The sequence below is a fragment of the Chroicocephalus ridibundus genome, chromosome 11 (genome assembly GCF_963924245.1).
Source record: "Chroicocephalus ridibundus chromosome 11, bChrRid1.1, whole genome shotgun sequence".
Classification (NCBI taxonomy): Eukaryota; Metazoa; Chordata; class Aves; order Charadriiformes; family Laridae; genus Chroicocephalus; species Chroicocephalus ridibundus.
In genome coordinates, this window is record NC_086294.1 from 20,321,077 (window position 1) to 20,334,255 (window position 13,179).

The following is a 13,179-nucleotide window of genomic DNA, read 5'->3' on the forward strand; positions in this document are numbered from 1 at the left end:
GGTCAGTGCTGTCTACCCAAAGCCATGGGGGGTTGGTCAGTGCTGTCTACCCAAAGCCATGGGGGGTTGGTCAGTGCTGCCTGCCCGAAGCCATGGGGGGTTGGTCAGTGCTGTCTGCCCAAAGCCATGGGGGGTTGGTCAGTGCTGTCTACCCAAAGCCATGGGGGGTTGGTCAGTGCTGTCTACCCAAAGCCATGGAGGCAGAGGAGTTTCTGTTCCACTCCGCCTGCCTGCTTCGCCTGGGAAAGATCATAGTCTAGACTTTGTGATGCTACAGTAAATAAATGGTGATAAAATCAACTAAGACAATATTCCCAAAGAGGAATATCCCTCCCAAAGAGGGAGAATTGGTTTTCATTGTAATTTTCAATACAGAAAGCAATAAGACACTATTATAAAGAAGAGACAAGTATAGTACAAGTACAAGACCTACGAATGGATAATCGGCAAGGAAGACTGAACCTTGCGCTTGTGCATCTTACAGCATTAGCCCCAGTTGCCTGAACTGAAAGGTTTGGTTGTGTGAGCCAGTGCTGTAACAGGGTTGTCCTGTCCCTGTGTGGTGTACCCACGGTTAGGAGGGTTCAAAGCACTGACAGGCTGTGAGCAGTGGGATGTGAACATAGGAGTGGAGACCAGGAACTTTGGGGTCTTCAACCTTTTTTTTTTTCCATTGATTTCCTTGTGCCCTTAAACCCTTCCAAGCCCTCACATCTTGCATATGAGCAAGTTGGTCATGGGGGAAGCTCTCACACCTTGCATCGTGTCCCAGCGTTCACAGCACAGCAAAGCTGATGTGAAATGTTAGCAGATTGGATTTGTGATGTGTTTTATCGCGCTGTGCATGAATGCTTTCCAGCGGCTAAACCAGGCGTGAATCTGAGCCTCAGCAGGTTCAAAGGTGGCATGCAATGGGCAGTCGGGCTGTGCAGGACGACAGCCTGAGATTCAGTGTGAATGTTCAACCCACCAGCTGCTGTAACTCCTCTCTCTGTTACAGACTGGAGTCGCCTACGCGCGCGCTGGTGATGGAGGCTCCAAAAGGCATCGAGATCAACGCGGAGGCCGGCAGCTTGAAAGCCACGTGCAGGACAGAGCTCAGGCTGGAATCCAAAGACGGAGAGGTAAGCGAAGGATGTCGCGCCCTGCAGCAAAAACAAACCAAGGCGCAGATCAGATCCCCTGCAGATCGGTAGCCTTCTGAGTCACTGAGCTGCTCCATGGGAGACGCGGGTGAGAAGGCACGGGCCAAGCAGGCCTTCCTAGCCTAGTTTCTGCGAGCAGTGCTTGAACGTATCATATGCAAACGAGCCTCACTCTGTGGCAAAGGCGGATTCATTATTTTTAAAGTGCTTGGGTAATAGCATCTGTTGTTCAGGCAGATTTATGCGGCTGTAAAATACACGGTGCTCCTAAATTCTTTGTTTCCTTGTCACTTTAGAACAAGATTTACTTGGCCAACATAATTAAATCTTTTATCATACATTTTTCTATAAGAAGAGCTTAATTCACCGTTATTGATCTGAAAAGCTTTTGTAGCTGATGTTTTCATTTTGGAAAGAAAGGGAACATTAGGAGCCACAGGTTGTTGCACTGGGGAAACTTCCAAAGAGGAAGAGAGAATAACTAGAACTGGTAACACAGAACAAAAGTAAAAAAGGTGTTGAGTTAAGCCTTTCCTGGTGTCTCAAAAACACACGAGCACATGGGTCCCATCCCCTCCACCCACCACAATGACGGAAGACACCGAAGGATGTGGCTGAGGAGCTCCCACTGGGGAACCCACCGAGCGCCTCGGCAGGAGGAGCTTCCCATTGATTGCAAACCTCCCAGCAACAGGGCTCCAACAGAAGCTAACGTTTTCCTATCTTACTATCAGGTGTAATAAATAGAATGGGATTTTTATTGCAATTCCTGTTATTTCTAAACATTTGCATTTTAAGAGATTCCAAACCCAGATCAGGGCTGTTAACAAAAATACCCCCCCGAAAAAATAACCCTACCTAATATACTGCAATTGAAATCCAAGGCATTTCACTGCTGCAAGCAGTTGTCTTAATGTTTTTAATGCTAATTTGCTTTTAAAATGCATATATTGATCTGTGTCTTTCGGGAGATTAGATAGTTGGATACTAAAACTGGAGACTCACTGTAATTGCAAGATAAGAGCAAACACTGTCAGTTGCCCTGTAATATTCTGGTGTGCAGGTTATCTTGCTGTGCTGCTCTCGTGATGTTAGAGCACTCCCCTGTAGCTGCCGTGTGTCTAAGAGCTGCCACGCGTTCACTTTTATGTTCTGTTTTACAAGGAGAAATTCTGGTCTGTGGCGGCATTTAAGTTCTTTTTAATATACATGAAAGTGTTACACATATACATAAAACACACATAAAAGTGAGTGCTGGGAGCCTGCAATCATAACTGGCAATGGGATCGCGGTGCCAGAAGTCCCGGTGGAGGAGCGGAGTCGTCGTGTGGACGTGAACCATTCGTGCTCCCCACCTAGCAGCGTGGTGGGTTAACCCAAACACCGAGGTGCCCCAAGAAGCTCTGAGCCAAAAACCCGTGGTGGGTAGATTAGCAGAAACAAACGGGACGCCTTAGGTGGCTCATGGCACAGGCAGATCACGTGCTGGCCCAAGATTTATCAGACTCTCCCATCTCAATACACTCACCTACCCAGTTTTTGCAGCAGCTGGGGTGTCCTAAGGAAGCTTCTTTAAACACAAGATCAAGAATAACAGATCTCCACTAATTCTCTCTCTCTTTCTCTCTCTTCCCCCCTCCGACTTCAGATAACGTTGAATTCTGCAAAAATCAAACTACCTAACTTGCCTCAAGGATCTTCCTCTTCCGCAGGGTCCAGGCAAAAAATCTACGAGCTCTGTGTGTGTCCCAATGGGAGGTTATTTCTGTCTCAGGCAGGGACTAGCTCGACCTGCCAGATAAACACAAGCGTCTGCCTTTGAGAGACAGTTTGCAGTGGGGCATCGCAGGCAGCACAAAAGCCAGTTCTGGTCTCACAGATTGCAGCTGCCAACTATTTTTACTAGAACACAGAAAGCCTATCAAAGACTTTTTTTGTGTGTGCGCGCGCGTGTGTGTGAATATATATATAAAAATATATATATAAAATATATATATATATCCTCTGTGTAAAACGATGTTTCAGTACAAGGAATCCCAGGGTGACCCTGTTACATTTGTGTAGCATTTCTCTTTCCCACACCAAAATTTACTGGTACAATCTGCTGAATTGGACTCGACGCTCCCCTGGACCCTTCTGTATTAATATAGTCTAATGATCACCCCTCGTTTTTGATCATGTTCTCAGAGCAATGGGATCGCTGGCTGGGCAAGACCCTGGAACCGATGTAGACCCACCAACATACAAAGGGAAGAGAAGCATCTCTGATCATTTTTGCACCATTAAATCAGTGGCAAGAATAAAAAAAAACCAACCCCAATAAAACAGACAGATGTGCTGTACTGATCACCTAGAGTGATCCAAGATACTGGAGGTTAAATTACACTCTTTAATTTTCACCTGAAGCACGGCTCCCTTTCGGGAGAGATGGATTGTATTTGGCCAGTAGAAAAGTTCAGATCTCCTTCCTGGAATAATCACGTTTTTTTCTAAAGGGGTTTGAGACTTGACTGCGCGTGGCAAAGGATGCCTTGTGCTATTCAGAGGTGACACATCAGCTCTAACCCTAACCTAAAGTCATCTCTGTGCTAACAAAACTGGGGATGCACTTAGTTCTTGTAAGGAAAAAAATTGTGAAAGTTGAACTAAACAGAAAAATCCTGAACCTCCTTATTTAACAGGTGTCCTGGATCACCCTACACACTCTCCATTAGCACCTTTAATTTTGAAAAGATTCGGTGTGAAGGTGCGAAGATTTAAGATTTGCATATTGCCTATCAATGCCTATAGAAACAGAGAAAATTACCTATTCTACCCATGGAAACCGAGAAAATCATATAAAATAGGTGTGTCATCTAGACGCTATGCCAGACTTTTGTCATCTTTCTTTTCGGGATATGCAGTCCAAGGTCACTTAGATTTGATGGAGACTGCAAATATCAGAGATGCTGACAATGAAACAGACTGTTTTTTAAAGATTTCTAATGATTGTGACAAAGCCAGGTGACTGGAAGGCCATGGCTTTGGATGCTGGTTCCTCTAGAACTTGAGACCCAAAAACTCTGTGGTTGAATCTCTTCTTGGTTGCATTTTTCCTTATTTTAAAGTCTAGGAGTCACGTATGGGCAGGATAAAATGTGCAATCTGATCCGGTAGCATTACTTACACAGTTCAATTTTTGAAAAATAATGAGAAGAGCCGAGGTCGTTGAATTCTGACCCATAATTGCATACACATGCATGCAAAAATCTTTGGGGGAAAAAAAAAAGGTACTAATTACTGCAAAAGTGTCCAAGTCGCAGTAAGTCTCATGAGGACAGCAAGGTTTCTAAGCCACTGAGATGCTTTTGAATATATTACCTCATGTGCAAATATGACAGATCTGTGCCCATCCCTAGTGATATCTAAGCAAAGCTGGTATTTTTCAAGCGACCTTCAAGATCAAATGTAGCTGACGGAAATATTTAGAAATAATTCAGCCCATTCCTTTTTTACAGATTTCCACGTATTTTCTCGTGGTCTGGAGAGTACCAGGGTTTCATTTATTTTTCTTTTGAATTAACAGTTCTGGCTTATTCCAAAGCTGGCTGGACTCAAAGGAAAGATTTCTGCGGAGTTTAGATTAGATGCATTGCTGCCTAACGAAGCAGCTGTCCCATAAAATTTATTCCTGAAAGAGGATCGGATGATCTACTTTTATTTCGGCTATGCTTTCTGGTTAATTAACAAATTCAAACTATTTGTTAATGAACGATTCCTGTAATTATAATGTCTTGAGTCAACGTTTGAATGCAAAGGGTCACCCAGGATAACAATTGTATTGGGACACAGGACTATACCATCTCTGTTCAAAGAGGGGAATTGTGCCTATGCCTTAAGTCAATGCACTCAGCAAGGAGAAGCACATCATATTTATCTTGTTATTAAAACTAGTTTATTTGGGGGGAGGGACAGGAGGGTGTCTTGGGAACTGGTTGTGCAACTTAAAACAGATATTAATGAAATGCATTAAGACTGTAGGGGCACCTAGAGTGATACAGACTTTTTTTTTACCATGTTAAATACAGCAAAATACTGTGTACGTTACCTCTGGGACCACAACCAAAGTCCCATTCACAGTCCTGCATTTACTGTAGGTTTTTTTTTTTCCTTGTTTCGTTCAATACCGATCACAAACCTTGTAGCAAGCACGGCCCGATTCGTAAACAAATCCCGTGTGAGCAGTTGTGAAGACACGTGCATCAGGAAGAGTACCCGGTACGGAAAAGGAGTGGCGTTAACTTTGCCGTCCCTGAGAGCATTCACGCTGGTGAGAAAGGCAGGGCTGAGCGCAGGGACGGACCCAGCAGGGATGCTGCGCCCCGATTTCCAGGCTCTGCATCCCATCCGAGGGTGGCCGGTGGCTCCGTCCTCACCCCCGTGCACCCTCTGGTTGCTCTGCTGAGGATTTCCATCCCAACAAATTGATTTTGAGTGGCTGGTTTTCTCGGCTGGGCTCTTGGATGAGGTTATCACCTTCTTGTATGATGAAAGCCACGAAAGCGCTTAAGGACATTCAGCCATTTATTTTGGTGTAAATTTCCATGGGGGAGCTCCTCACACATCAGTGCCACCACTGCAGACGCCTCTCTGAGGTGATCAAAGGGTACCTTAATTATGTCTGTGCAGAGGAGGTCTGGTCGCTTCAATACATTTTACAATCACGTTTATATATTAAAAAGCATAAAATTATCTGTTGTGTTGAAAGACAAGGAATTGTTGCTAGAAAGATTGAATCCGTATAGAGACTTGTAAATCATCTGAGCCCCACTCGAGTTTTAAGACGACAGTTCAGATGCGGCTGCTTGCGCCGGCCATTTCATTAGTCCCCTGCTGATCAGCGAGGGGCAAACCAGAGCAAACAGGACTGCGTGTCCGAGATCCCGAGGCAAAAAACAGGCCTTTTGGTTAAAAAGCAGCATGCAAACACATCCAGCTATCTCACGCTTCACAGTTTGTTGTTGGGGGCTGTTGTGGAGTGACCGACTCACCTGTTGGACGAGGCAAATGCGCGAGAGTCCCTTTTCCTCCTGCCTTGCCCAGAAATCCCTCAGTTCCTGTACCTGTACGGGTTCGTTTTCCCTGAGTCCATTTAAATTAGAGCCTCCCTGGCTGGAATTTCATCCATATGCTCTACCCGCCATGGATAAAATGCCAAAATTGAACAAGGGTTTGTGTATTTCTTTGTGACTTGGGCCTGCAGTTTAGTTCAGTTGAGCATTTGCTGTTTGGGGAGATGGAGTTTATCTCAAACCGGAGTTTCGTTTTACCTCCCAACGCCAAGGCAAGGCTGGGGTGGATGGTGGGTTTGTTTCTACTGAGATGCCGGTGACTTCGCGTCCTGAGCTGGGACGGGAGCTGGACGGGTGACAGTCCAGGGCAGTGGGACGCTGCCAGCCCCTGGGGGGGCCGTGGGACCGAGCCCTGGCTCCGCGCTGGGTGCAGGGCTGCATTGCAGCTGGGAGCACCGGCACCCATGGAAGTGCTAATCAAGGGACTGCGATGCTAACGTCGATACACCCGAGGCAGCCTCGAATACTGGGGGTATTCATCAATGCGTTTCTGTATCGCAACCCTTATCTTTCTAGGGCTTTGAGACCTTGTTAAATTTGCTTTAAATGCAGCGCTTTAGACAGCAGTCAGGAAGGTGACTGTCAGTGCTCACCTGCACCTTGTCCATGTGTACGGTGTGACCCTTCTGCCACCATAGGTGAGTCAGGATGGTTTTTCTAAAGCTAAAAGACTTTGCCATTAGCAAAAGCAGAGATAGATCTTAATACTGACTCTACAGCTGTATCCATTCTCCAGGTTTCTTTGTGGGGTTTTTTTGCTTTGTTTGTTTGTTCGGTTTTTTACACTTTTTGAAGTATATTACCCAGTAGTCAGTGAAATGGGTAGCTTAAGAGTACAAAGAAATGTTAACACTAAAGGAAGTCATCAAAAGGGGAAGCCAGTAACTTCTAAAATATGCATAAGGCCTCTCCTAGGTGGACATTTTTAGAAAACCAAGTATGTGCAAGAGTGATTTGTATTTGGTTATCTCAGTCACGTGCTGTCAAACAGCTGTATTTTAAGTGGGGTGGGTTTTTTTTTCTCCTTTAATCATAACCGTGACATTGCACAAACAAAAAGGTTTAAGGCATAAGCCTAAAAATACCATCTGCAATATACGGTATAGCAAAATGGTGTCTAAATAAAAAAAAAAAAAACCCTCCCTAGAAATTGCTCCAAGGTTAAAAAGAGATTCCTGTGGAATTTGTGAAGATGTCAGGTTAGTTCACATCATACCCAGTTTGCAAATACAGATGTTCTTCAAGGAAATTAGCTTTTGTTGTCATAAGATGTGCACGCACGCACAAATATATAGATACACATGCTCACATACGCTTGTTTACAGCAAATGCCACTTTTCTTTCTATCTGTTGTTACGGCTTTAAGTTTCACGTTGCAAAAGAGAGTGAGACAAAGACCAAAGACTTAGAGAAATTCATCCCTTCCCTGGTTGCCCTCATGCCTGAAATGCATTACCTTTAATGGTGCTTTTTCAAACTGGGCAGGAAAAATACAGGTTTATCGTAAAGCTGCGTTTGAGAGAGTGAAGTGACTCTAACTTTGTTAATGGGGAGAAAAGGAAATAATGTGAAAAAACCTTTAAATGCGTGCAGAGGGTAAGGTTACCTGAAGTTTGAAATGTGAAGAAATAACCCGGAATGCTAAAAGACGTCATCCTGGGCTGAAAGCGTTCCTCAGTATAAACGGAGGAAATGCTCCTGGCTGTGCACTTACCTGCACTCGAGCGTTAGCAGATCGGGAGCTCCGGTGGCTGCTCGGCGAAGAAGAGTAACTGTGCCGTAATGATTTCCTTTTAAAAGTGCATACAGTAACAACAACAAAAAAAAAAAGTTAGAGGCTGTGCCCTTTTTTCTTTTTTTTTTTTTTCTTTTTTTTTTTTTATGGCTGACATTTTAAATTTTGAAATGTCATCACCCAGCATCCGCCCCAGCAAGCGCAGGGCGCGTTCCTGCGAAGCCTTGCCAAGCGCTGGGTTGGTGCTTTTTTGAATGTGAAAATACCAGCCTTTTTATTGCCGTTGCTGTTGAGGAACGTAATCGTGGCAACATTGCCGTTTTCCCCGTTTTCACCTTTTTCCTCAGATCTGAAATTGCGGTGGAGTATGGGGGTGGCTGGTGTCCTGCCACACACGGGGCTGCGTGCAGGTGGCCACCAGCCCCCCAGTCCCCATCGTGTCGCTTCTCGATCCCCCAAAAAACCAAAACCCGCGTGAAGCAAAGGCACTAAGGTGAAATCGGCGACTTTCAGGTAAATTCTGCAGAGCAATTGCTGTGTGTTCACAGCTGATGTCGCCGAGCTGACGGCTGTGAGCGGAGCAGGGTTAAACGCTGACGTGGCGCTGATGAGGTTACTCAAGCAAGAGCGGAGTGAATTAAACGAGGCAGGTAGGAGGGAGAGGGAAGAAATGGCAAGAGACATCGCTCTAATCACAGTAATGCAGCAAAATTCTTTCTCTGTTTACACTATTATACTTTAAATTAATAACATCCATTTTACTAAATATGGTAGCAATTATGCTTGATCTTTCATGGTGCACGGTGGAATTACTGTCACTGAAACCACTTACAGCTTGGGCCGTTGAAGATTGCTAGGGTGGTGTTTCCGTCCACAGTAACCACAGTGGCTTGAGGCTCGGGTGGGAATTACAGTGAATAGCTTGTGTTCAGAAAGCTTTTAACTCCGCTGTGGTTGCGAAGCCCATGGTTATGCATATACAGCCCTGAGGCTTTATCGTTTCAGATTCTCTCCTCCTGCCACTTGAATTGTATTGCGCCCTTGCGAAAAGCGACGCGCTTGCTTTATACAGGAAAAGATGGATATTTAAAGCTGCGGGATTTTTATCTGAAGCGAAGAAGGTAATGCAATCAGAGCGCACCACTGAGATTTCCCATCCCAGTCACTTTAAACTGGAAGTGCGAGTCCCTTAAAAATTAATTTGCTACAAGTGTAATTCCTGCGGGAAAGTTAGCACCAGTGTCACCCCCAGGAAATGTCTCACCTTATTACAGCTCGGAGCCACGTGATGGCTGGGATTTTCTGCCACGGGTGGGTAGTGCCAGGCTGCCTGTTCAGAGGAAGCCAGATTTCCTTTGAGGCAACTCATTGCCATGGATGGAGTTTTTGTTACTTTTTAACCTGTATTAAAAAATAGGAAGGCTATGTCCACTGTGAAGCAATATGTAATTGTATGTTTGTCTTGCGTTTAGTTGGTTTATTCTCTCTGCCAGCAAGAGAAAAATATCAGGAGAAACTTGCGCACAAGTTTTACATTTACATTGTGCCCTGCTGCCAAATGCTTTAGATAAAAAACACGCAGCCTTAGTTAAACAGTCTTTTCTCGTAAGATTAAAAAGGACTCTCTGGTTTCATCAGGTCCTGCCCAAATGGGGAGTCTCACCACTTCTAACACGTCGGCCATCATAGGGGGAGGCCCGTTGCAAAGCATAGGTCATGCGCGTCTTTGCATGGAACGGGAATTTAGAATTGCATTGTACTCCCACGTTTTTGCCCCCTTCAAAAGGCTTAACCACCGATAGGAGATAAAGCGTTCCAAAGCCTGCTGCTGCTAAACGCATTATCACTTTCTAAAGCAATGCAGTTTCTTCGGTCTTTTAAAAAATTTCCTCGTAGCGGAGGCCTTGAAACGTCTTGAGGCAGGCTCACGTTGGAGTGCAAAAGAATAATTATTTCTGGGCGGTTCTATTTTTATCGAAGGCTGGATTGTAGATGAAGAAATGTTGCTGTTAGAGTTTCTCCCACGCTTAGCTGCAAACACCACCACCCCCCAACGCTACGGCTGGATTTCTCCGGGGCAGCTGCCTCTAGAGCAGGGACTGAGCTCCTTCGCTAAGCCAGAGCCTGAAAATTTTGTCTTCATCTGGGTCCTCCTCTGGGCTTGCACACTCGGGATCAGTGCTGGTATTGATGTGGTGGATAATGAAACACTTCCACAGTATTAATGATTTTACAGATGATCTGTATCTGCCGTCGAAGTGGTATAAATAATGCTGGTAGTTGCTGGTTGCTGTTCTAACAAGCCTTGGACCACCTTGAAGGCATCAGCAGTAACTCCAGAAGGTGCAGCTGCTTTGTCCTGGCAATGCCTGTACAGCATCCCGGGGGATGCCGTGGGGATGGTTCCTCGGTACGCCGCCTCACTCGGGAAGCCTCTGGGGCGGGGGAGGCTGGGGGTGGCTTTGCCCTTTCTCGTTTATCTCCATGCCATGGCCAGGTCCTCTGCACTAGAGACAGCAGCAGGGCACGGCGCCTGCCGTGGGAGGCTGGGCTGGAGCAGTGCATCGGGGCCATTCACAGCAGGAGGATTTGACTCTCTAGCTGGTGTAAATCAGGATTTGGCTGCATTTAACTCACGGGTAGCCGACACCACCTGAGGGTTTGGCCCTAAAGGTTTAGCAACTTTTGTGAAATTAAAATACAGAGTTCAGCTGCCCTGTCTAAACCACAGCCGGGGTGCTCGGGGGACAGCCGTGGGACTCCTCGTGCTTCTGGGGTTTCCCTATCACACGGGCGCAGATGAAGAGCTGGAGCCACTGCCTGCGAACGGAGGCGTGCTCATCCAGCGTGGCTCCTTGGCACCACCACAAACCGTGCTGGAGTTCAGCTGGTGATGTGGTGAAGCAGGGGGTCTCGGTGGGTCCCGCTGGTGGTAGGGCAGGGGCAGGGAGGAGCTCACTGTCTTGTCCCTTGCGTGGGTTATCGGAGCGAGCGCAGAAGTTAAGATGATCAGATCCTGCCCTCGCTCAGCAGAGTGCGAGCACGCCAGAAGCCTCATAAAGAGCAGAGCTGAGCAATTACATGTGTATCGGAGAAGGGCTCAGTGGACAGCATTCACACCGGGATTTCTCTCCAGGTCAGGGCTTTTCCCGAGCTACGACCCAGATCTCGGTCTGGATCTGCACTATGCAGCAGTTTGGGAACGGGGAAGGGATTGACCTGCTGGAGCTGACTCAGATGCCTTTGGGTTTGGGTTGGTTCTTTTTTTGCCGACCCCTTATTTGAATTAGTTTCCTTGTGCACGAACGCCAATGGAGTCGTCGATATTAACGCAACAAATGCTCCACGTAGGTAGAGCCAACAGCAAAACAACATTGTGCGAGTCGAAGCAAAAGCCCGTTCATCTACAGCAGTAGCGTAAAAGGCATGACCCATACGCGATAGCAGTTCTCATCTGTGCTGGTACAATACCTTCTCTGACCTCTACTCTGATCACCACCAATGACCTTGATCGTGTAAACAGGACAAAATGAATTTAAAGTCTTATCACAGTTCTCATTAAGAAATTCAGATTTCTTTGGCTTTTTTTCTTTTTAATTTATGTATGTGTGTGGTTGTGTGGGAAGCTTTTTTGTATCAAATAACATCAATCCTTGCACACTCTATGCAAAATTTTGTAAGCATTGCAATAATGCTATGAATTACACAAGGAACTATTTTAACTTTATTACACTTTCTGTATAAAAAAAAAAATTTGTATTTAAATGATTTCAACTGCAATCTTGTAAAATATATTAATAAAATAATGATTGTTAAGAAGGAAAGAGATGTTGAAGGGGTTTTTTTTGTTTGTTTGAGCATGGCAAACATGAGTTAGACCTCACACTTTCATACGTCTGTAGGATACGGATAGGATGTAACTGCGCGTCTGTAGGATACGCCAGACTGGATCACGCTAGTGAGCCATTTCACAGCATCATGTCCCTGTATATGTTCGTGCCAAAAATGCTGCAGAGGACGAAATGAGAAACTCCGCAGTTGGCTATTAGAAGAAAACCTGCCATCAGCAAAACAAAAAAATCTTGCCTTTGGGGAAAGTTGAGTTAACGTCTTGCTTACAGTTTTCTTGAACTTCTCACCCTTGTCCTAGCATTTGTGTCTCCCAGCCAAGAAGCGTCGCAGGCATCCGAGCATCGTAAACCTCTGGGAGAGGATCGTTTGCTGGTAGAGGGGATCTGGTGCTGCTTGTGCTCCAAACCAGCGGGACCCCGGGGTTTTCCAGGGGGGAGCGGCGCTGGGTGCCTGCATCCAGGAACAAACCCCCACCTGCACTCGGCACGGGGAGCACGAGATCAAGTCTGCCTGCAAAGAAATAATGATTTTTAAAAAAGAAAAAAAAAAAACAAACCAGAACCAGCAGCATGGACCAACTCACAGAAAGCCTCTCGAAAACCTCTGGCTGCTTTAACGATCCATCAGTTTTATTTTAATTGGCTTAACTAATCAGATGCTCCTGGGTGACTCTGCGCATGCCGGGCAATCACTTGTGAGGGCATTTTGCAGGAGCTGGGTTTTAAATATGAACTTGTTCGCCCTGGATTTTGTCAGTAAATGAGCGCATTGATTGCGGCTCGTTATCTGAAGGAATAGCGAGAATTCAATCCGGCTGAGAAGACAAGACGTGCGTGCCTTCCGAGTGCACAGAGAGTACGAGCCCAGTCCTCGCAGCTGCGGCTGCCAAAACCCAGGCTGCAGGCATACTTGGTTGCCAGTTTGTAGGGGCTACTGTTGCCCGGCCTCCAAATAAGTTCAGTCAGTACTGGCCGGTGGGCACGCACAGGCTTTCTCTCCCTCACTGGGTTTCGGGCTGTTTGAATTTTTTTTAGGAAAAAAAAAAAAAAAAGACGTCTTTCAGCTGAACTTCAGCTGCAGTTCTTGGCCTGAATTTGGAATTTCTAACAAACTGACACTGAAATAATTCATTCATTAACCCCCCCATTAAGAGGCACATTGGCAGGGACTTCGCGGCACCCGCAGGAGACGCAGCTCCCGGTGGCTGCACGGGCAGCACCCGGCGGCCGCTGCATCCTCCCCCGGCCCCAGCACATCCCTCACCGGCTGCCTGTAAAGGTCTTGTGATTTAAGCAGGGAGGAGGTCGGAAATTCAGCCTTAAGAGCAGCATATTTG

General features: G+C 46.1%; 1 protein-coding gene across 6 annotated transcripts in view; it reads left to right on the forward strand.

The window, feature by feature from the left end:
- Positions 1 to 11,802, forward strand: part of SGCD (sarcoglycan delta) — a 354,617-nt gene extending 342,815 nt beyond the window's left edge. For all 6 annotated transcript variants that reach the window (XM_063348882.1, XM_063348881.1, XM_063348886.1 and 3 more), the window contains 2 exons: positions 1,001 to 1,124; positions 2,794 to 11,802. In XM_063348882.1, coding sequence (XP_063204952.1) covers positions 1,001 to 1,124; positions 2,794 to 2,967 — 298 coding nt within the window. In that variant the 3' untranslated portion in view covers positions 2,968 to 11,802. The remainder of the gene's footprint in view (positions 1 to 1,000; positions 1,125 to 2,793) is intronic.
- The last annotated feature ends 1,377 nt before the right edge of the window (positions 11,803 to 13,179 follow it).